The 24,584-nt window shown below is 38.1% G+C and overlaps 1 protein-coding gene across 3 annotated transcripts; it reads left to right on the forward strand.

The window, feature by feature from the left end:
- Nucleotides 1-1,460: 1,460 nt before the first annotated feature.
- rsu1 (Ras suppressor protein 1) lies at nt 1,461-23,997 on the forward strand. Of its 3 annotated transcripts, XR_003441005.2 has the most exons (10): nt 1,513-1,673; nt 1,835-1,946; nt 2,223-2,273; nt 5,523-5,643; nt 7,397-7,515; nt 8,764-8,846; nt 9,283-9,397; nt 13,866-13,998; nt 21,613-21,768; nt 22,708-22,746. XR_003441005.2 is itself a non-coding variant. In XM_027149371.2 (9 exons), exons 2-9 carry the CDS (start codon nt 1,838-1,840, stop codon nt 22,808-22,810), a joined length of 834 nt encoding a protein of 277 aa, XP_027005172.1. In that variant the 5' UTR covers nt 1,461-1,597; nt 1,835-1,837; the 3' UTR covers nt 22,811-23,997. The 3 variants fall into 3 exon arrangements, 2 of the variants coding, with proteins under 2 accessions (XP_027005172.1, XP_027005171.1); XM_027149371.2 differs by lacking the exon at nt 21,613-21,768 and having other exon boundaries at nt 1,461-1,597; nt 22,708-23,997; XM_027149370.2 differs by lacking the exon at nt 21,613-21,768 and having other exon boundaries at nt 22,708-23,997.
- The last annotated feature ends 587 nt before the right edge of the window (nt 23,998-24,584 follow it).

Consider the following 24,584-nt stretch of genomic DNA (forward strand, 5'->3'; position numbering starts at 1 on the left):
AAATATATAAATATTTCTTCAATATGTATAATGTATTATTTTATAGTATAGAATAATGTTTTCTTTACTCTTTTTGGTCATCAATCTGGTGTTTAGAAAAAAAAAAAAAACACCAGTGACTGTATATACGAGTCATATAAAGAAGATAAATTATTAGATAGAACAGCCCATAAATATAAACCTGACAGTTAAATCATAGTTTACATTATTGTCACCCATTTTTACTATAAATATTAAATGTTAAACCAAGAGCATATTGCTGTCCTGCTTTGCATTAACATGTCATCTGCCAGGGATGCCATCTTGCCAACTTTTGAGTTTTTATATTTTGGGGGCGAGGCTTTGGATATGGGGAGGGGCGTGGCTTGGTGTGAACAAAAATACAAACACAAAATCCTTGCATTAGCAGAAGTGTATTAAATATATATTGATTGTCAAAGTATTTGGTATCTGTACAGAATTACAGAATTTCTTGGGCGATTTACATTACATTAATTTTCACAAACATTTTACAGAGATAGGATTAACATGTGTGTGTATATATATATATATATATATATATATGTGTGTGTGTGTGTGTGTGTGTGTGTGTGTGTGTGTGTATAACATGTTCACAGATTAACATGTGCTCTATTGTAAGTGCTGGTGGCTGATCTTGCAGCCTTAACCTGATTTCATTGAATCATTGAGTTAAGAATCATTGATGGAGGGCTGATAAGCTGCCCACATTGATACAAGCGTTCTTTTCTTGCCTGTCCCTGACACTTTAGATAACATCCTATAACAGAAAATTCAAATGTATCCATACTGACACCACCACCAGTCAAATATCTGAACATGATTGATGAGTTGTGATTGATATAAATAAAATCATTTTAATATGGGATGTCGTTGACTTGACATTCTGTTCTTAGAAAACAATAATTAACATTAACGATTAGGCATGTCCTGATATTTGTCATCTGGAAATGCTTTTGTACTGTTATGATAAAGTTATGTAAAATAACTGTTCAGTGCTGCAAAACAAATCACTCTGCTAATGCTAACTTAATTCTATATAAACTATAGAACAGCATAGGCCTATTAGTTACTAGCGATTTTTTTCCTCACTGCTGCACGAGTCTGCGTGAGAATATGGGGGTTTGGCGTGAGAAATGGGTCAATTGCGTGAGTAGCTGGCAACCTTGCATCTGCACACATTTATATATTTATCTCCATCCATTTGGTAGGATATATCTAAATTATCCTTAGGAGGATATGTTTGAGGTCAAGACTGAACATAGTGTAATATTAAACAAACTAAACTAGAGATATTATCTGTTGTCGGAGCCTTTTTCTGTTACACCTTATTTTCAAGTATTAGGGGAGAAAACACAACACACAACGCAGCACTGGCTTGTGTTTCGATTGGATAGGATCGTTGTCAATCGCGGTGACGTCATTGCTTCTGCTCACGCTCATTGGACAAGAGACTGGAACGTTCCCAGAAAATCTTTATCGTGTCCGAATGCCGGAAGTTCCCTTTTATGGACTGTGAAGCGTTTGTATTTTTTTCGTGTCGACTTCCGGTTGGGTGGGAAGCAGCTGCCTGGAAACGGTGAATAAAAACTGTGCCTGAGGATATATTTAAAACATATAGTTTATTCTTCTACAGTTTCATTTTAATCAGCGAGGTAAAGAACGGGCTTCTGTTTTTTAATGATGATAATAGTAAATATTAGCCGTTTTAGCTGCTGTAGCTAGCTGTATGAACCCACTGTTACAGTTAAAGTTACTGTTACAGTTAAAGTTACAGTTAAAGTTACACACAGTTTACTCTTTTGTTGCTTTGCAGAAAATGTCAAAGTCTTTGAAGAAGATAGTGGAGGAGACTAGAGATAAAAGTCTGACCGAGGTGGACATGTGTGACAGGGGAATATCCAACATGCTGGACATCCCTGGTTTATGTGAGTATCTTTAATCAAAATCTGCTGAATAGGACAGAAATAATAAATAAATGAAGTGACATGTTGATTGATGGATTGTTATTGATTCGGAACCAATGTTTCTTGGATGTTTTTTCCACTACGTTATATCGTAGAGCACACTGTTTATAGCCTGCACAAAAAATGTTCTCATCTGCTTATACAGAAGAACAGCTGTTCTTAATCTTAATATTTTGTTCAAGTACCTGGTTTCACCGAATCTTACCAAATGTTCTTATTTTATTTTTTACCCTGAAGTCACTTTGTCCAACATAACTCAACTGGTCTTGAGTCACAACAAGCTGACAAGTAAGTAGCCTGTTTTTTTTGTTTTTTTTTGCACGAAATAGTGTGCTGTAACAACCTGGGATAACATTTCATTTGCGATACTGTTTTAAAATCATACTTCAGTCTGTGGAGAATACATGTACATGTTTAGGAAAAAGGAAAAAGGCTTAAACTTCCTATGACAATGTTATGTGAAATGTTCTTGATATGCTTATAGCAACCACTAGATGGCAGTATTGGCCAAAGACTGTCTAAGAAACTTTAAATGAAGTGTAAGAAACTTTTAAAGAGCATGCAGTCTCTGTAAATTTGTTACACCACTGAGGCATACTGTAAACCAGATTTTAGAGATTGCCCGTAACAGTTGACTTATTGTCTTATTAAGTAGAAGCATAAATACACCGTGTATGGGACAGCAGTCTGTAGTTGAGCTGTAAGAACACAGATTTAGACACGTTCATATTCCCAGCAGTTTATCATAGCCAGTTAACCTTATGACATATTTGAGGGCACTAAAATGAAACCTACCTGAATTCAGGTAGAATATTTAAAACTTCATATGAACTGTAACCCGATTCACAATTGAACCAGGGACCTTGGAGGTTTAAGGGTGCAATGCGTTTCCCACCACACTGTCCTTTTCCACTTTGTCATTTTTGCTACAGAGCATTGAGCCTTGTTGTTAAGCTGACACACACACATCTTTGGTCTCATGTTTACTGTAGATTCAGATTCAGAGCAAATAAACAAGTCACGGTAATCTCCATAAAGCAAAGATCTCTTGGCTTGATATTTATTGCTCATGTTTGTCAAGGGTTATTTTTAGCAAAGCTTCTTAATTAACTTAACACGTCTCTTCACCTGAAGGGGAGATTTATAAATTCATTTTTATTTCTCTCTGACTGTCTTGTCTGTAATATAACTAAGGCCGATTTTGTTTTTTATATTCATTTCCTGCAAACGTCTTCTTTGTATTGGCTTCATTTATATACTCAGATTCAATATATGTTCCAGCCTTACCCTCTTCTGAATTTCAAGTGGCATGATCTATTATATTTCCTCAAGAATTCATACTGCTTGTTCTCATGGTCAAATCCTGTCTTCATAAAATGCAGAGATGTACAGGGGTGCAATCTATTGAACTTTTCAAGGTAGTCAGAAATTACAGTGACATTTGAAACCCTTTCATTAGTGAGACTGGTGAGTAAAATACCCATGCTGGAGAGGCTGGGAGAGACACAGGCAGTGTAATGAGATGGAGAGAATAAAAGAGAGAAAGTAAGGGCAAAGGTTTGAAACCTCTCTCCACCATCCAGTCTTTACATTGCTTTCACTTATTACTATCAATCACGTGGCCCATTAAGGACTTTGTGGATTCTCAGAGATGCAGCTAAGGCATTTGACTTTGTGAGCTTTTATATTCATACTCACACATTCATACGAGTACATTCAGGTATATTTCAGATATATTGGTTTAGCTGAAGAACAAATTAAAGGAAAATAACTTCACGTATTTTAAACCAGAAGAGCTATAGTGCTCATTGGTATCGATTTTTACATGTCTCTGGAATTTTCCTAGAGGTTTGAACACCGCTTTTCTAACAGATTTTACTTCAGCTTTAATTAGTGGCACAGCAGGCAGTGTGATGCCAGGAAGCTCCATCCTGAGCTCTGATTCCTGTCTGTGTGGAGTTCTTGCATTTTCTCCTCAGGTTCATGAGGGTTTCCTCTGTGTTCCTTTTTTATTACTCCTCCCAAAACATGCATATTGGTTATGATATACACATCTGTCACATCTGGGCTGAATGCTCTGAACTTGTGTCCAGGAATACAGGGCTAGGATACAAATCCAGGATTTACCTGCTACTGAATTCCCTTTTCTTCTGTTGACCTTAATGAACAAGACTCTATTTGTATTTGTCTGTGCATGCATGCATGTCTGTGTGCAAGTTTCTTTGTATTTCGGTAATGTCTGCTTTATGTCTGTATGGATGAATGAATGGATGAATAATTGAGTCCAAGTTCCTAGTCCCCATTTCCAACTGGGACTGGAGGAATTTGCTATTTAATAAAAGCAAACTCTCTCTTAATATCATGAAAAATAGGTTCATGACTACATTCTGATGAAAAAGTCAGGTTTTTAGATTTAATTAGAACTCAACTTTGTCCCATTCAGACATACAGACATCAATGTATATATATATATATATATATATATATATATATATATATATATATATATATATATATATATATATATATATATATATATACGAACAGACCTGACAGACTTGCAAGTATACAGACTTTCATTTCAGACTTTCATTTAATTTCATTACAGACTTAATTTCACTGAAATTTCAATTTTACCGGTATGTGCTAAATAAACTGTGAGGATAAATATAGAGTATTTGAACTAACTGGCTTAAATGAATCTAAATTAATGCCTTCTGAACATTTTATTTGAATATTACATTACATACATTAATCTACATGTTCTACAAGTGTTGAGTGTTGAGCAAAACCAGTGTTGAATTTGGCTTAATATTCATTCTGATGCATCATTTTCAAATCTTTTTATTTCTACCAGAAGATTTCACTACCACAGAAATGTTTTGATCTGGATTAAAGCTCATAGAGACAGATCAGCTGGTAGCCTGAAGTACAGAGGTATTGATAAATAACATATTAGTTTGCTGGTCCATGCCAGAACTCTGAAATGGGTTTGTTATTGTTTTAGTATGCCTTGTGTGCACTCGGTGGAACAGTTTCCTCTGAAGGCATTCATGTCAGTGTGTTTGTGTAAATCCCCACCCACCAGTATAATGAAGGCCAATTGATCAGCCAGTAATCAGATAGGTGCCCTGTTATCCTCATCTATCTTTGTCTCAAGAGCATCAGTGGACCTGCCAGCCATGCAAGGAACAGAGAACAGAACCGCTCTGCTAAACGCCTCCATCATTAAAATGTCAAATCTATTGCTGGCCGAGTGACCCGTAATTGAGTCATCAAAGACAGAGTGTCCATACACAGTGCACAGAGTGCTCTTATAATTAGCTTGTTAAACCCTGCCAGGTCACTAGATAGCTCAGACCCCGTACAATGATGCATTTTAACCCTTAATAAAGGCATGATTATGATTCAGAAATGTTTATTTGTGATGTGGAGTGTGGAAATTTTTCTTGGTAGTCTGGACATTTAGTATTAACCAACACACAGCAAGGTTGCGCTTTTTTAACCCGCTCTTTCTCTGTTCTTCCTCTTTGATAGCCGTACCTCCAAACATTGCCGACCTTAAGAACTTGGAGGTGCTGAACATGTTCAACAATCAGATAGAAGAGCTTCCCACTCAGATCAGCAGCCTTCAGAAACTAAAACACCTGAACCTGGGGTAAGAAACGTTCCTGTTTATTTTAGTTCTTTACCTAGGAATAGTATAAATGCATTTTTACTACAATTATTGAGCTGATTTGTATTAGACTCAGCAGCCACTTTAATATATTTAAATATATCCCTGTATAACTGTTCTTTTGCAAACAGCAATAAAAGTGCACAAAAATGCACAAAATCCTTCAGATACACAGTAAGATGGTTCATGCTCACATCTTACATTAGAATGGAGAACATGTCATTTCAGGGACGGTAGCATGGTTGTTAGTGCCAGACTGGATAAAGTCAAGTATTTCAGAAGCTGAAGATCTGGAATTTGGATGCATTCAGAACAGATAATAAAGTGGCCAATGAGAAGTTTTCTGCTTGAAAATGATGCTGGAAAATATGAAGAAATGATGAAATAGCACATATGATGTTGTGTCGTGACAAAATTGTTACCAAATATACAAATGTATTTCTAATGAAGCATGTTAAAGAACGTTGTACATTGTTAATAAATGAATTAAAAATATCCCACAAATCATAACAAGTTTGGGCTGATGTCATAGGACCCCAAAGCAAAGCAAGTTCAGTTTCCAGATCTTTAGGGCCTTCTTTAAGCCTTGTGGGATGGGAAGAGCAGGAGACCTCCTCAATGTCATGCAGGATTAAGGAGTTCCACAATCTCCCCCTGCATCCAACACCAAACATTTTTATTGATTTGGTGTCAGAAGCGTCATTTCCTAGCATAATCTTGAAGACATAAGCCGGGGCGCTGTATTCGTGGTGGCGAGTGTTGGCCAGAGTGCGTGTGTGACAGCCTAGCCGAGCTCATTTGTCAAAACGATTCCCCACCTCTTGTAATTGCTTCACAAACACGGAGAGGTAACGGTTTGTTTGTGTCTTTTAAATCCTTTACAAAGCTGTGTGTATCTTGTGTGACAGCGTGCTGTCACTGTGCTGTGGGGTAAAAGGGCACAGAATGAAATTGTTGAGGACATGGAGGGGAGAGGCTTAAATGGCCAGAGTTAATCAGCCTTTGATCTCACTGTATTATGCACATACACTCCTCAGCTCTCTCTAGCACATTGTCAGGCACCGTCAACACTCTGTACACTAGCTCCCTTTTTTAGTTTTTTTTGTTTGTTTGTTTTTTGGATCACAAAGATAATACATGTTGGATCACATTCAGTGTTGGGCATGAATTATGTCCTGCTTATTTATATTACCTTCTCATATTGTGATAAACAAATGACTATTGAGGATTATATCGTTTGGGCATGTCAACATTTTCTGTTTAGCAAAACGTGCATTTTTTTTTAAGATTAAACTGTGTGTTGATGCTGTAATGTGTGTCATCATTCTGAATAACAATATAATATCTATTTTTTCCTGTAACAACATGTAACACTAAATTTAAAGCACAGTAGGACTGGAACAATATAATGTTTATTTTTCAGTCGCCTCAGTCACCTCAGGCTTGCTCATTGGGGATAAATTCAAACATATTTAAATATAAGTCTAATATTAAACTTTCTGTATTATGTTTCCTATGCTCCATAAAGCTGCTTTGAGACAATGTCCATTGTTAAAACGAAACAGCATTTAAATGCAAAAAGGTCTGATCTTTGAAACTTGTGTACACACACACACACACACACACACACACACACACACACACGCACACACTGCATCAGTTTTATTGAAATAAAATATTCTTTTTTTATTACTAATTCCTAATGTTCTTTTGATTTTAATGTGTGTGTGTTTAGGATGAACAGACTGAGTACGCTGCCTAGAGGCTTTGGTTCTCTCCCTTCACTGGAGGTCCTGGATTTGACATACAACAACCTGAATGAGTCCTCACTTCCAGGAAACTTCTTCTATCTCAGTGAGTCTCTCTCTCTCTCTCTCTCTCTCTCTCTCTCTTTTTCTCTCACACTCTTTCTCTATTTATCTCTCTCTCTCTCTCTGTCTCTCTCTCTCACTCTTTTTCTCTGTTTCTCTTTCCTTCTCTCACTCTTTTTCTTTATTTCTCTCTTTCTTTCTCTTTCTCTCTTTTTTCCCCATTTCTCTCTCTTTCTCTCTTTTTCTCTCACACTCTTTCTCTATTTGTCTGTCTCTCTGTCTCACTCCTCTCTCTCTCACTCTTTTTCTCTGTTTCTCTTTCCTTCTCTTTCTCTCTCTCTCTTTTTCTCCATTTCTCTCTCTCTCTCTCTCTCTCTCTCTCTCTCTCTCTCTCTCTCTCTCTCTCTCGCTCTCTCTCTCTCTCTCTATATATATATATATATACCACACACACTCATGTGTTACTTACTCTTCCCTTAAGCATGCATCCTCTTGGACAATGCACAATGGATCTCGCTAACACGGGGCAAACAGAATAGCAGTTAACTGACTAAACTTCATCATCATTCCAATCAACCCCTCCTCATTAGAGGCCCAGTGATGATCGCTGACCGTCTCTAGTGTGCTGTACGTTCTCTAATGGGCTGTTATTTTAATACTGATGACATGATGAAAGCACGCACTGCACAGCAATCAGTCCTTTATCCCCCTCCACCCCCTCCACATCACCCAGCCTGCTCTATTTATCAGTGCTGGTGTTCAGCCTCTGATATTACTTCTGATTCCACAAGCAAATTAAAATGGATCTGATTAATGAATGAGATTCAGGTGATTAAGGACAATCAGAGACACCTACGCACACTGGAGGACGAGGAGGAGGGAAACTAAGAACAGCTACAAGCTGCTGAAATCATCCTAAAAGCTGTTAAATAGAACTCATCTGTTCTGTGCTTTATACCTACAGTCAGAAGAGAGGATTGAATTAGATTTATGTCAAATTTTGCTCTTTATATGGTTATTATGTTGAGCATTTTCCTTACAGGACAGGATTTTGTGTGCATGTTTGTGAGCCACTGTGCCTGTGTAATCTATGCTAAAGCACGTGCAGTAGACCTGTGTACTGTTTGATCACGTTACGCTGTGTGTGTGTGTGTCAGTCGTTCATCAGACAGACACAGAGTCTGGACATGTAGTATTAATCAACTCTAAATATCTCTATTGATCAGAGTGCGCTCAACTCAGGCCTGCAGCACTCTGGCTTGACTAACCCTCACCTTCTCTCTCATTTCAGCCACCCTGCGTGCACTCTATCTCAGTGACAACGACTTTGAAATCCTGCCCCCAGACATCGGCAAGCTGGCCAAGCTACAGATAGTGAGTAATTTATCTAAATTTACCTTGAAATCAATCCCCTTTTTTCTACCACGCTGTTAGTTGGATTTATTTTTTAGCGTGTGTGTTGTCCTTTATCACAAGCTCATGCGTGGTTTAGGTGCTGTGCTGTCTCTGAGGCTGTGCATGCTCACAGCTATCTCACTGCTTATCAATGAACAGGTGATAAAGCAGGTTTATGGATGAAAGTAATAACGGGATTTTCTTATTCTGGTTATTTCAGTTCTTGGTCCTAAAGTGTTTGTTTTCATCAGAATATGTTTACGATAACAAAAAATGAACAAGAACTGCATTTAGTTCTTGCTCAATCATATATATTTAAGCTTGCTTTAGTTACCAAAAATGAGTCCGTATGCTTGATGACGTTCTCAATGGACTTACAGCTCGTTGTCTTTCTTGCCGTTCTCTCACTTCATAGCTGAGTCTGAGGGATAATGACCTGATCTCTCTACCTAAAGAGATTGGAGATCTGTCCCAGCTGAAGGAGCTTCATATCCAGGGCAACAGATTGACTGTGCTGCCTCCTGAACTTGGTGAGTTGAGTGTGTGTGTGTTCACGTATGTGCATCTGTTTGGGTGAAAGGAGGTTACAAAGGACAAAAAGGATTAGTAGTGTTGAATCTCCTCACTCTCACTTGGTTCTCACAAAAACTAGTTTACAAAAACTACTGAATTGAAAAACCTAAATCAGCCCCAAATTTTCTGTTTGTTACTGAAGTTTGATATGGTTAGTGTTGTTGAGCATTACTTTGTGTCTGTGTAAATTGTCAGTAAATAGTCCTTACCAATAAAACCAGTGATTATGGGGGCTTTACTATTTATCCTATTCATACCAAAACTGTGCTATTCATGTTGGTTTATTATGTAAAAAATTCTGGGAGATCAAGAGTTACTAAAATTCTCAAATTAGCCCATCTCACAAAGTCACAAAGAACAAGAACTGTAACTTTTGACCTGTATCTTCATGATATTTGTTCACTGTACTGCTGATAACTGCTCTAATGATGTGAATAGTGGGTGTATCATCATCATGTTTATCAGAGCATATAATTTACTACATAAGTTTTAAACCTAAGGAAGTATGTCTCTACTAGCATACAATATACAAACGAAAACTCCTTAACATTCAGAAGCATTCTTAAAACCTTTTAAGTAATTGAAATAAAAAAATTTTGTGACAGGAATTTAAAAGTGCTATAGTGCACAACCTTGAACATCTAGCTAAATAACTGTTACTGAATGAAGTAAATCGGAGAAGTAGTAAGGATTATGATTAGCTCAATAAAATAGCAGCTTTCACTACAGAGTCTCAAAGCCACATCAAGCTTTTCTTTCACTCAAAACCACTGTTTCTCTGTCAGTCTGTCTCTCTTTAACATGTATCCTGACAGCACTAGCTCTCAATCCACATCCTGATCTGTTATCAAAACAGCTATTTGTCAGATGACATGGTGTGTGCACATAAATAAATAAATATACATTTATCACACAACTGGTCCCTTACGCCCTCAGCAGAGATATCTTCCCTTACTGTCTGATGCTAGGCTGTGATTGGTTGGCGATCATTTTGGGTTAAAGTACAACCTGCTGACCCGATGGAGACGTCATTTTCTGTTCTCCACACTAAAAGTCTTGAAATGATTGCCTCCATTTTCAACTATAATTTAGCTGCACTGTACCTTGTAAACGTTTGTCTTTATGTAAACCAAGTCAAGTCACCTTTATTGTCACATCACCACAGCACATGTGCCATGGTGAGTGAAATTCTTGGGAGCGAGCTCTAGAAATTGCAGAACAATTTGCATACAGTAGTTAAGAAACAGAAATTAGAACATTGGTAAACAGTGGGTAAACCTAAAAATGCAATTAAAGTGTGTACACAAGGCAACATTCAAACTGGCCTTTTCTTTCTGTATGCTTATGCATGTGCACAAAAGGTGAGAAGCATCCTGCTTCAGCCCCATAGATCTGGCAACCCTGCTAATCGTATTTTCTGTTTTTAGAGGGAATAAAAGGCACTTGAGCCTTACTAATGCTGAGTGCCAACAAGTGTGGGAATTGTATCAGAATCCCATCACAACCAATACATTTAAGCATATAAACTATATGCTGAAATATTGTTTCCTGTCATGCATATTATGTACAACAAAATGATAAGCTTTTGCTTATTCATACATATCAAAAGCCATGTTATTGTGTCTCAAGCTCTTGTTTGGGGCTTGTGTAATTCCCATAGGGTGAAAGGCTACTTTTGAATGGAGTTTGATTTAGACTATTCTGTGTGAGTTGATCCATATGCCCTATAACCTGTGGTGGCAAACACACACACCTGCACGTGCACACACACACACAGCCTGTCTGAGGTAGTGATAATTGCCCTTAAACAGTCAAATTCGCCCACACCATGTCTAACAGAATTATTGGCCAGTGCATGGTTTTTTCTATAATTGCATTTAAAAAATGAATTACTTTACACCAATTTAAACATGTAAACTGCCACTCTTGAATTTCAGGATTAAAATGATATAATTCAGGTGAAATGTATTTTATATACAATATTTATTATGTAAAGAAAACACCTGACATGTATTATAGGGCATAATTGTGTTTGTTACCAAATCATACAAATTACCGCAGAAAACGAAAGATATATATTTTTAAAGAACAGGCTATTAATCTGTGGGTTATCTAACAGTCTGCATGCTATTTAAGTATAAGCAATAAGACCTCAAAATCTGATTCTATCTTTTCTCATTTTTATTGGAACAAATCTAACTGTTCTATTATTCTTATTATTATTACTATATAATGAATAAGCATCATTTAGTGTTAGGAGCAGTATTTGAACAGCAAGGCCAATTCCTTTGTTTTTGCTATTCGCTAAAAACCTTTACAGCCCCAAAGATGAATGAATGAAATAATTGACAATAGATCAGAATTTCAACTTTCATTTCCTTTCATATTTACCTCCTGATATTTATATTTAGTTTAGTTTAAACCCACCTAGTTTTTTAAGTGACTGATATTGTAACACATGACTAACAGGTGTTTCTTCTTGCCCAAGTGTGTTCTGTTAGATTCATTGTTTAAACATTTACTACTGCTGCTGAATGTCTACTCTTTAGTTGAGCCCTGGTGCATAATACTGTTATCATTTTTTATTTTATTTTAATTCAATTTAATTTATTTGTATAGCGCTTTTAACAATTTCCCATTGTCTCAAAGCAGCTTTAAAGAAGTATAGAAACAGAACAGCGAGATAAATACATAAATATATAAGAAGAAGAAGAAGAAGAAAAAATAAGAATAAAAATAAAATAAGTGAATATATACAATTAAAGTTTAAAATTAATAAAAAAAAATTATTGCTTTAAAATTATAAATACTATATCTATCCCTATCCCTAATGAGCAAGCCGGAAGCAACGGCGGCAAGGAAAAACTCCCTGAGATGATATGAGGTAGAAACCTTGAGAGGAACCAGGCTCAGAAGGGAACCCATCCTCATTTGGGTGACACTCTACAGTAAATAGTGTAAATGTAAATAATGTCCTTTCTACAACAGTTTATACTAGTACAACTGAGAGCTCCTGAGGAACACAGGAAGTGCACAAACTCTGCACAAACTGTGAGTTCAGCACAGACATGATTGCTGATAAAGACCAGACCATACAGCTGACTGACACAACATTGGTTCAAAAGTAAATTTTATTTTACTTTACTTTTTTAATCTCAATCCCAGTTATTCCCATCTCAATATTTTTGGAGATAGCTGTTTCTACTATAGCCAGTATGTATGTGTGTGTATGTGTGTGTGTATATATGTATATTATATATAGTATATATATATATTAGTCCATATACAGTCTTCTGATGTTGTAATGAGAGATATATATAGATATAGATATATCTATATATAGATATATCTATCTATATATATAGTCCATATACAGTCTTCTGATGTTGTAATGAGATATATATATATATATATATATATATATATATATATATATATATATATATATATATATATATATATATATATATATATTTCTCATTACAACATCAGAAGACTGTTAAAAATGTGACGTGTAAAGATTCAATGTTAGATGGTTGGCCTCACTGCGTCGCCTCTCTTGGACCCCTATAGAAAAGGCTGTGCATATAGAGCTTATTAAGACCCTAACTTTATGTATCCTTAATCTGTTTTTGTCTCAAAGCCCAGTCTTGTTAGTGTGTGTGTGTGAGAGAGAGAGAGAGAGAAAATGAAGAGCAGAGCCTAGCTAACAAGGAGCAGCCAAGCGCACAGATGAGGGAGGGAAAGCAGAAGGGATCACTGCAAGGACAGGCAGGAACAAAGGAGGGGACAAAGGAAGAGTAAGATGGTGCAAGCACTTTAGGACTCCAAACACTATTCAGTGTGACTCTTGTTGTATCCACATGGGAGTAAGGAACAGTAAAGGAATTATAAGGTGACAGGAAAATTATAAAGATACTTGTTTACTGTAGTTGAGGTAATTATGATGTTATTTTGATCTTCATGGTTTATTCTTTGCTTTCCATATTAATTTTTAAAATCAATTCTCACAGGAAAGAAGTTTCATCCCAGCACAAGCTCTTGATCTGTAAAGCTGGATCTTACCAGGACAATGTGATAAATGTGGAGTTGAAAGTGAGGCAGCAGATTAACATCTAAATTACACTAATAGTGCTGTCTGGCTGGTTTTATGAGGCATGACGTTGTATGCCATGGTCCAAGTTTAACTTAGCTGCTCTTCTGACAGCTTTTTCAACACTTTATATTCAAAGAAAATTTAATTAGGCCCCTTGTGTGCTCCAATGTGCCATATTGGCACTGTGACCTGTATTGTTATGCTGTCCATTTTATTTATTTATTTACTTCCCTTGCCTTCCTTAAAACTTTACATACTTATATCCCTTCCATCTCATTTCCACTTCTCCTTGAACATTCCCTGACTTTTTTTTGTCTCTTTCCCTGTAGGTAATCTGGATCTTACTGGCCCAAAGCAGGTGTTTAAGGCAGAGAGTAACCCATGGGTAACACCCATTGCAGATCAGTTCCAGTTGGGTGTGTCCCACGTCTTTGAATACGTCCGCTCCGAGACCTACAAGTAGTAAGTGACCTTGTAACCGTGCTTTGGATTACATGAGCAATCAAGTGATGTGCCTGTGTTGTTAACGGCTTGCTCTTATGAAGCGGTATACACGGCACCCCCAATGTATCCTGATTAAATAAAATACGTGTCATGCAAATGTAACTCTCCTTCTAAAATATCTTCCTTCTTGCTTTATCCTTTAAGTAAAAGACAACTTTCCTTTCTTTTCTTTTGATGATATCTGCGTTCTGTTGAATATTCATTCTAAATATAGACTCCATGTACAGGCCAGATTTATCTCTGGACATATTTCTGGATCAAGCGCAATAAGCTTTCATTTTTATTAAGATTTCTGTCAGTTTACCACAGAACCATACAAATTCAAGTCAAACCCAGGGGCATTCCTTTTTTAGAAGTGGCATTGTAAATCTCTTAGCTCAATGATATCTACTTCAATGACTAGCACTTTTTTACTTCTGGCAATTTAATATAATATACACAACTTGCCTCCAGTGGTACTGAAGGGAAAAGCAATAATGGCATAATACACCCATTTATATTGTGTTGATGTCAGTTGTCAAGAAAAATACCTCCTACAAATGTGTAATGAAAAAGAATTGTAATGTACAATCCCTGGCCATTTTCATAGGAACACCTGTATGCCTGCACATTCATGTCAGCCGCACAATGCAAAAACTCATCCAGATACAGTTCCAGAGATTCGGGTTAATGTTTACCTCAAATATTAAAATTGGACAGTTGGAGACCGTGGAAGCAAACGGTCATGTTTTGTTCACTCAATAACTCTCTTGGCTGACAGAAGTGAACCATTGTCTTGCTCTGTTGTTGTCATCCACTCACATCAACCTTTAGTGTGTTACAAGTCTTACTCGTAAATTTGCTGGTGTGTACATTTCTGGGTATGCACTAGAATGTATTTCTGTGTTCTGTCAAATTCTTATAGTTTTTACTCTTTTACTATTCTTATCACTGACACTGACTTTCCTAAGAAATCACTTAATGGTATGTAATAAGGAGGTCGGGGTCAGACACATCTTGGCCTTTCCTTACAAAGATAATTAATACATTGTGTTCTTACACACACACAAACACCAGCCAGTAAATACCAACAGCACCACTTTGCTGCTAAACACTGCTGTTTGAGCATAATGAGCATCTTTAACAATAGAAGTATTTATTTTTTTCCTGTAAGAAACTTTCTGTTCTATGCAGCATGTCATTGACAATACTTTGCAACTTCTCAATCTCCCAGAACAGGAAAAGACAAATCCTTCTATTTGATGATTTAGCTGTGTGCTGAGCTCATCCACACAACCCACATACTGGAACTGATCTTTTCTCAAGGCACAGGACTTCCTTTTTTGGTGTTATTGCAGATTTATTTATTTTTGCATAGTCTGTGTATGCTGGCTTGTGAGCTTGATGGGGGCCTGGAGATGAAGACTGTATACACTGTTGTATTGATTGTGTCCATACGGATAAGTTGAAAGGTTTTACTGAGAGATTGAAGCATTGTTAGTGACTAATTGCTGCGGTCTTTTATAAATGAAAATCTGCATATTTAACGAGCACGCTTGGTTTTTTCAGTTGTCTTTAAAATACAGAATGTTACATCTGCTAAAGTCTGAGTGAGAGACACACTTTATTAGGAAAATCATACTAATCCTGGGCTGGATCCTCTCACATCAGCATCAGTTCCTTTTCAAATGGCTTTCACAAGGTGTTTGTTCGTTTTGTCATGAACAAATCATATAATTACTGCAGGTTTGTCAAATTTCCCATTCTGGCTTCAGATGCCTGTTCTTGGCTTACAGCTAGTTCTCAATTTTAGCCAATTCACCTCAAGGTTCAACGTGTTTTGCATTCTGAGATGCTTTTCTGCTCAACATTACTGTAAAGACTGGCTACCATAGCCTACCTGTCAGCTTGAACCAGTCTGGCTATTCACATCTGATCTCTCATCAACAAGGCAGTTCTGCCAGAAGAGCTGCTGTACCAGTCTGTATTAAATCTAGTCCCTGGATACCAGCAGTTTCTGAAATATCTTTTTAAAAAATGCCCTCAGTATAATCACTGAGATCACATTCTTTCTCTGTTCTGATGTTTAATGTGAACATTTAGGCTTTTGATATGCATCTGCATGATGATAAGCGTTTCGCTGCTTCTGTATGATTTGGCCTATTTGTATAATCAAATGACTGAGCAAAGCTACAGGTCTTCCTAATAAGGTGATCTGGGAGTTTAGGTGATCTTAGGTGAGTTTAGGCTTGATACTTGATTGGTTTTGAATATATTGTATTTGAGTTGCAAAGTTGACAAATTTTGCTAAAGTGCCAAAAAACGGTCCGTGTCAAAATATTCTATTTGCCAAGGATGTGTAAATATTTAAGTTTTTTTTTTTAACCACAGAGAGAGAGAGAGCGAGCGCGAGGAAGAGAGAGAGAGAGAGAGCGTGCGAGGAAGAGAGAGAGAGAGAGAGCGTGCGAGGAAGAGAGAGAGAGAGAGAGAGAGAGAGAGCGTGCGAGGAAGAGAGAGAGAGAGAGAGCGTGCGAGGAAGAGAGAGAGAGAGAGAGAGAGTGTGCGAGGAAGAGAGAGAGAGAGGGGAAGAGAGAGGAAGAGAGAGAGAGAGCGAGGAAGAGAGAGAGAGAGAGAGAGAGAGAGAGCGCGAGGAAGAGAGAGAGAGGAGCGCTGAGCTATTATTTGCCAAATAAGCTTTTCCCTGAAGGTCTTTGCCACTATTAAGAAAAATGTTGGCATCATTGGTCTCAAGGTAAAAGAGGTAATAAGAATATAGTAGCCATTGCTGGGATAAATCAAACAATTCCTACTCAATAGATAATACTAACTCAATCACAGTCCTTGCTGTATGTATTAGATCCCCAGAAGAGCTCAGATAGCGTTTGGTCTCTCCACTGTTGGCTGTTTAGTTCTGCTCTGCTTAACTGTTTGCTAATGTAGCTCAGCGCTCATCTTGTATCTGCTCTCATAACATTGCTGCTGAAGGGAGCTTATTTCTGCCCTGACAGAGCAAAGAGGCTGAGGGTAAAAAGTCTGTGTTTAAGAACATTGTATGTGCACGTGTGAGGTTGGTTTATCCCATTAGACAGGTGTTAACAGGGTGTAAAGCTTAAACTCTGGATATATCTGTTGGCTCAGCAGTTTCATTCACACCTGCCTAAATGTCTTTCAACTCTGATCGCACTGGACTCTCACCTTTCCTATGTCTATGCTCTCTCTCACTCTCTCTCACTTTCTCTCTCACTCTCTCTCACTTTCTCTCTCTCTCTCTCTCTCTCTCTCTCTCTCTCTCTCTCTCTCTCTCTCTCTCTCTCTCTGTCCATGGTCTTTTTATTTATTCATTCTCACTCCATAATCTGCAAGTTTTTCACATTCAATTATTATTTTGCATAACCAATTATGAAGCCAACCGAAACAATAAAAAAATGCCAAATTGGATTCCATCGTGGTTACCGACAAGAGAAGACATGCATTTAGATCACACTTACTTGTCTGTCCAGAATTTAAAAAAAAGAATGGATGTACACTTCACTGAAATGTCTCCTCTGTCTCTTCCTCTTTTTCTTAGCTAGGAAAGGTTTGTGAGTCTATCTCATAGCAAAGGGATTGTGTTGGGTGAGGGGGGCATTGCATGCATATTTCATGCAGTGGCTTGTTAACCTGACAGAGGGATCTTTGGGCTGACTGACGGTGTGAGAGAGCAACTGCATGCTTGTAATGCATTAACATATGGTAAAGCCTGCCTCCCCACCATCTTTTATTCATCCACTACTCTAAGCGCTTGTTGATATCAAGTAGAAGTGCCGAGCCCTGTGTACAGCACACATCATAGTTTTCTGAGGTTGATTGGGGATAAGATGTAACTAAGACTGGCTTTCTGGCTATAGCCTTTGTTTCTTTATTTCTCCCCACTTTAATTAATGTCTGGAAACTGGCTCCAACCAGAGATTCTGTTGGAGCCACCACCAATATTGGCAAACACTGTTTTTGTATATTGGCTAAACAAATGCTACTTGCTGAATGTTTTGCATGTTTGGGCTGTTACTTTCATTTTCACTATTCATCGCAGAAGTGTAAAAGTAGTCTGGAAAACATGTCAAAACTTCTGGAGCATGATGGTCCCAATAGACACTATGTTTTATTCCCTGAGTGACCAGAGACATGAGATCCATCAGCCAGACTTTGCTGGGTCTGAAGGTTAAAACTCTGTCTGATGTGTTGTCTGAAACTGTTACAGCCAGACAGTAGAATACCCCAGGATGGAAATGTTGGATACACAATGGTTATCACAACATGTGAGTTAATCATTCTTCTTTAACTAGGGAGAAAATATAATTCAATGATATTAGATCCAGTGGTGTGAAAATCCTATAGATGTTTCTGCAGGTTTTAATGGATCAGCACTGCGAGGTATCATTAGATATTCTGGTGTAATGGTCTTCAGATGATTTGGTTGACTCAGCAGATTGAGTATAGCATTCCTAATTGAGGGAAATGATACAAATATAATGAGTTATGATTTAATACAAAAATATCTGTCGCTGTCTGACAAAACAAAGTAGAATAAATCCTTTACATGATTTGCTTTTACATTTGTATATTCTGTCTGTGTTCTATAGAGCAGTTCAATAGAAGACCTTTAAGTCATGCTTATATGCAATGGCCTCTTTGTTTTTATGATTACTGAGTACAGGTTAGGAGGGTGAGGGGTACCTCATTGTTTCTCATTAGCCCAGGCTCATAGGCAACTCTCACAGGCCTACTTCCACACCTCTGTGGCCTCCCCCAGGCTATCAGTCAGAGCCCTCATTAACAGCCCTTACTTTCAGACACAAACTCTCAGCCCCCTCGCCATGCCTCTGTGCAGGAAAAACTAAGAAAACCAGGCACTCTTTACCAAAGAATGAATTATTCATTACAAACAACATTGCAAAACATGTAACATGACAGAGCATAATAGCATTACCCATTAACTCACAACAAACTGTCTTTAAATTATTGTGGTGATGCATGTTGTTTTGTTGGTTGGTGGGAAGAACAGCAGTAGTGGAATTGTTCTTACATGATGGTTGTTATTATTGGCAGAATAGCTTCATTTCTGCTCGAGGGTCATGGCATGTCATAGAACAGCACAGGTCAGCAAAACATCACATTTCATCATCACTGATAGATTTATAGGTAATAATGCTGGTCTCTGGGGAGATATCACTTCTGAATTGCTCTCTGTCCTGTTTGTCATGCGTCTTCATTATTGTCATTTAGTCTCATTGAGCCTGAGCATGGATTTCCATTGGCTGTGTCACAGTGGATTGTGCTGTAGACTGAGTAGAGTGTCACAGCTCTGGTCTATTTGGATACACTATTTGATGTATAGTGTCTGAAATTGGTGGCTGATAGTAATCTGCCACTGTTAATGACTGAAAATGTTCTAGTTGTTTTCTTCTTGATCTGTCTCTCTAGCCTTTATATGTTCTGTCTACTTTATGCTTTCATTGGTTTGTTGTATGTGATTCTCTTTGCTGTGCGTGCGCGTGTGTGCGCGCAGGTGTGAGTATTTGTATTCATATGTGTGTTGTGCTTTGAATAGCATTTTTTACATTAATTTCTCTAAATGTGTATTCCTCTGAACATACTAAACCCAACCACTGATGAACCAATTACAAGGTTTTAAGAGAATATAGCAAAAGAAGCAAACATGAGAAAGAAACTTGTGTATGTTGCTCATGTGCTGTTGTTTTTGCTCATATTTACTATGTGAGATTAATCTACATAACCACAGATAGTGGGTGCCAATATTTCTGGAACTGACTGCATATGTAAAGAAAATATAACACAATGCCAAGCATTACCAATGATCTTGAGAATTAATATTTCAAACTTCTGCAACTTTAAACTGTAGAATTGAGTGCATTATGGACAGTATGATTGAGGATGTGGTAGCTCAGTGATTACATCGTTGGACTTGATCGGAAGGTTGTGGTTTGAATCCCAGTTTGAAGTTTGAATCCCAGCTCCACCAAGCTACCACTGCTGGTCCCTGTGCAAACCTCGATTGTTCAGCTAATATGATCAGGGTTTGCCTTTTAGTATTATAAAAGCAAAAATAATTCATGATTTAAATAATGAACATCGATTCTGATTTCTATTACGCTGAAAAAAGACCTTTTTATGATTGATGTGCAGTTTGCCACTTTTTTCTTTCCACAGAGCCCCATCTTTAAAAGGTACACATTTCTTTCTATACATGTGCATTTTAAGTCCATATAAGGCAGAACAGAAATGTGGAAATTTTGTGCAGTCCCAATTACTAATCAATGAGCCATGGTTAGGAGTACATTCATTAATGGATTAGTCAAATGTATTGTGTACTGAATTTCACACACACAGACACCTAGTCTCTCTCACTTCAGAAATACATGCATATGCAATGAGCAGTCATTACCCAGAAATACACACTTGTGATAGAGCACGCTGTATGTATTGGGCAGTAACTGAGATTAATTAACCTGACGGGGTTTGAGGAGCCTGTAGGAATCCCATGGCCACCTCAGAAATCAGATTCCGTTAACTGGGCAGTCCCAGCTCTTGGCTTTAATTGGCTCTAAATGCTCGCTCGGGCAGGTGAATGGGAAATCTTTGTGTTTATATTGAGGCAGAGCAGCAGAGCAACACTTCTATAGCAATAAGCACACTCTTCATTGATCTGGGATCAGAGATCGAGACACTGTGGCTGTATTGGAGAAAACTGTTGCCACGGCAGTGCACATAAACGTTCATGGTTATGGTGTGGAGAATGAGAGAAGAATTTTGGCTATCCAGATAAATAGCAGACAAGTGTAAAAATCTAATTTAGCTTTGCTTTATGGTGGCTTTGGCTAATGCTTTAATGATTCAGGAAACGCATCTGTTCCACAGAATGAAAGCCTGTGCTTGTTGAATCTTTAGGCCTGACTTGCTGCCTGAAGATTGTCAGGCCGTTGTCTTCTATGACTGACTTTTGAGTCCACGCTAATAATGCCGATGTGGTCCTGTAACTCCCACGGGGTGGACTCTATGGATTGTTCTGTAGGTCTTGTTCATATCTCGTTCATGTCTCTCGCTCTGGTTTCTCAGTATTCCTCCCATGCTGGTGGGCTTGTCAGCAATGTTGGATGCTGACAGAGAGAGAACGCTCCAGTGATCCCCACGCACCCTGCACATATTAGCCTGATGTAAAACAGACCAATTTAGCCCGAGCTTCGGCACTAGCATCTATGTGCATCTGTCAGCTCTGATCCCTCTGACTGTCCCAACCCTATCGGTGCGCGATCCCTGTCACTGCATTTGCACAAGTTTAATACATGCAAACATCAACTTCATAAAATGTCCTCTAAAGAAAGCTGGGTTTTGTTGTCCTAAGGTCTTATGCACGCAAGGTGCTTCCAGTATTCATTAAGACAATTGAATTTCTAGATTATGACTTCCAGTATCTCTTTATAAAACAGTCACTTTTACCTTGTTACGAGTTTATAACTCTAGCAATTGTGTTTCTCTAGATTATGCTAGTGTAGTGTGTCTTTCTCTTAGATTCACAGAGGTTTCTGGTATTTACAGGCTATGTGGTTCCATAGGAGCAGTAGTAGAGCCCTCCCATTGGACACTTTCCTACTCGCCTCAATGGGCATCTGTGGTGGAACGGAAGCCTCTGATCCTCAGGGGAGAGACAAGAGACAGGAACTTGCAACAGGAGTGGGAGGATATGGAGAGAAAGTGAGGCAAGACTAGCTTTGGATGGTAGTTAAGTGCACTTTGTCGTGTAATCAAAGATGGTAGCTTGGGACCAGCACATTGTGCTTCAAAACTTTCATAATATTAATGCCATCATTAAAATGTAAACCTGTGCTCACTTTGTGTTTGTGTGTATTAGTGAGCAAGACTCTCCTGATTAACCACACACTACTCCAAGGCAGTTTGTAGTCATCTGCAAATATTAAATATGAACTCTAGCCTTGAAGCGGTACTCTCGCTTGACATTTTGCTCCTCTGCAATTAGATGTATTTCTCAAGCTGCATTCTTTAATTATGCTCAGAAGCTGTTCAGAAGTTTTAGTGCAGGGCTCAGACACCAGCATCATCAGCCACTTTGTCAACAATCAATCAGAGACTCTTATTAGTGTAGCAATGACTTGAGCACAGCATCAATTAGCCTGGCCCCTGCAACCACCCACATATGTTCTCATTCTCTCCTGTCCGTTTCTCTTTTTCCCTTTTCTTGTGTCACTTGACTCAGCCTTTGAGTGCCTTTTACACAGAGAAAGGCAGTGGACTGGAAATGGCTCTTCCCCCTTTTTTGCTCTCTCTCCCTCTCAGTTTCTTTTCCTCTGTTGCAGTTTCCTTCTCTCTATTCCTTCAGTAGCCTGCTTTTAGATAATTGTCTCTCTGTGTAGTTTTCTTATGCAGCACACAGCTGTGGCTGGACAGCCTTAAACGGCACAATGAGCCTGCTGTCTTGGTAGGGGACTCATCAGTGTGTGCCATTCTCCATTATGCCTCCTTCACCCCAGCAGTCCCCTAAAAACACTCCTCTTCTCCCTTTCATTGCAGTGCCTATTAATTACACTGTTTTTTCACCCATTATTATGTTTTAATGTCTTTCTGGTTTTTAAACATTCTAGCATGATAACACAAAACATATGTTCTGCTTTTCAGTCTATACGGGCGACACATGCAGGCTAATCCTGAGGCACCGAAAAAGAACAACGACAAATCCAAGAAGATCAGCCGCAAGCCGCTGGCTGCCAAGAACAAATGATGATGAGCAATGTGGAAGAAGAGTCCCCTGTCTGCCTGTCCGAGCTGGACCTCACTGCATGTGCCTTCCCACACTTTAATATTTATTTACTAAAAGATCACAGGTTTTTATACGGTTTCTGTATTGTGTAGTGTTCAAAGCTGCCCTTGGCATGTCCCCAACAGGCATTAGATTTTTTCCCATTTCTGCTTTTTCCTCCCCTACATTATCTACAATACCTTGGACTTGATTAATTTGCTGTGATCGTAATTGCGTCATTGTAACATAATACTGTATTCCCAAGCATTATTTTTTAACTTTTACTTTTTAAGCAAATATCATGCACAATGTCTTTCAGTATTACTGCAGCACTGTAAAAGTTGCTATTTTAGATATTTGCCAAATTACAGTAGATAGTCGAAGCATTTTGACCAGGACTATGCTTTTAATCTGTACTGCACTAATGTAAAAAAATATCCTAGAAAGTACTGTTTAAGCAAAATCCCCAAGATTAATGATATTTTAGTAAAACAATGTCAGTTTTGCTAGATTTCCCCATTTTATATATTTTCCTTACAGGCTACTGTTCAAAACTACAATGCAGTGAGGGGGAAAAAAAATATCATACTCCACTCTTTGAGACATCTAAACAAGGCACACAGCTTTCCACAACAGCAATTTGTACTCTCCAGTGCCAGTCTTGGCAGCGGCAAGGTTGCGTAACCATAGAGGGATTTTTGGAGGGGTTTAGCAGTCTTGAGTCTGTGCAGGATTGTGTCCTGCCTCAGAAGACATGTATCTGTCTGCTTCCTCTGCCACACCTCATGCTTTTAATGACTCATATGAATGGCTGCGAACCAGAGTATTGAATGGTTAACAAATAAGACCAGTTATAAAACAACCCTGCAGCTCCAAACAATGGACCGCTTATATAATGCTCGGTATTGGTTTACTTTACAATATTGCCTAGATGTGCATTCGGAAGTGGTCTGTTCTCTACTTTATTGTTTTGACTCCCAACTGTAAATCTAAATTCTACACCATGAGTTTTTGTATCGATCTATGCAATAGTATTGTCAAGTTTTATTAGCACCAAATATTATTACAAATATGTGTGTTAAATTTTTTTGTCACTTGACAAGCTTTGTCACCATGTCACATTTATTCATATTTAACTACTTTGAATAAAATTTTCTGTTTGACTATCAGATTTTTTTTTGTGTCCGTTATTGATTAGTTTGATTCCTGGTTCATGTTATACAGTAGTTAAATATGAAGGCTAGATCAGAATTATTATACTCACCAGTATTTCAGAAACTGCTGAGCTCCTGGGATTTTTTAAACAGTCTGCAGCATTTTTTCTTACGGTACATACTTTGTTGTGTGTGAACATGGAATACACAGAATCTCTCAAGTGATCTCGTTTAGTAATCGGGTTGTTTGAGGGAAGAAACTCCTCCTGAGTCTCTTTGTGTTGGTTTTCAGCACTTCCCTGATGGGAGCACTAAGAAAACTCTGTTTAGGGTGGTGAGAGTCTTTGACAATTCCCCTGGCCTTGGTCCTGCATCGCTGGGTGTAGATGTCTGTAATGCAGTGGAGAGAAATCCTGATGGCCTTCTCTGCTGTCCTCAGCACTTTGGACAGCTCCATAGCACAGACAAACCTTTTGGTGATGCTCTCTCTAAGAAAGTCCTTTACAATCCAAGTATATGAAGTTCTGATCCTTTTGAATGAATAACCCAGCCAACAAGGTACCTACAATCATTTCACAGTCAAAGTCACTGAGAGATCATGT

This window comes from Tachysurus fulvidraco, chromosome 3 (assembly GCF_022655615.1).
Source record: "Tachysurus fulvidraco isolate hzauxx_2018 chromosome 3, HZAU_PFXX_2.0, whole genome shotgun sequence".
NCBI lineage: Eukaryota > Metazoa > Chordata > Actinopteri > Siluriformes > Bagridae > Tachysurus > Tachysurus fulvidraco.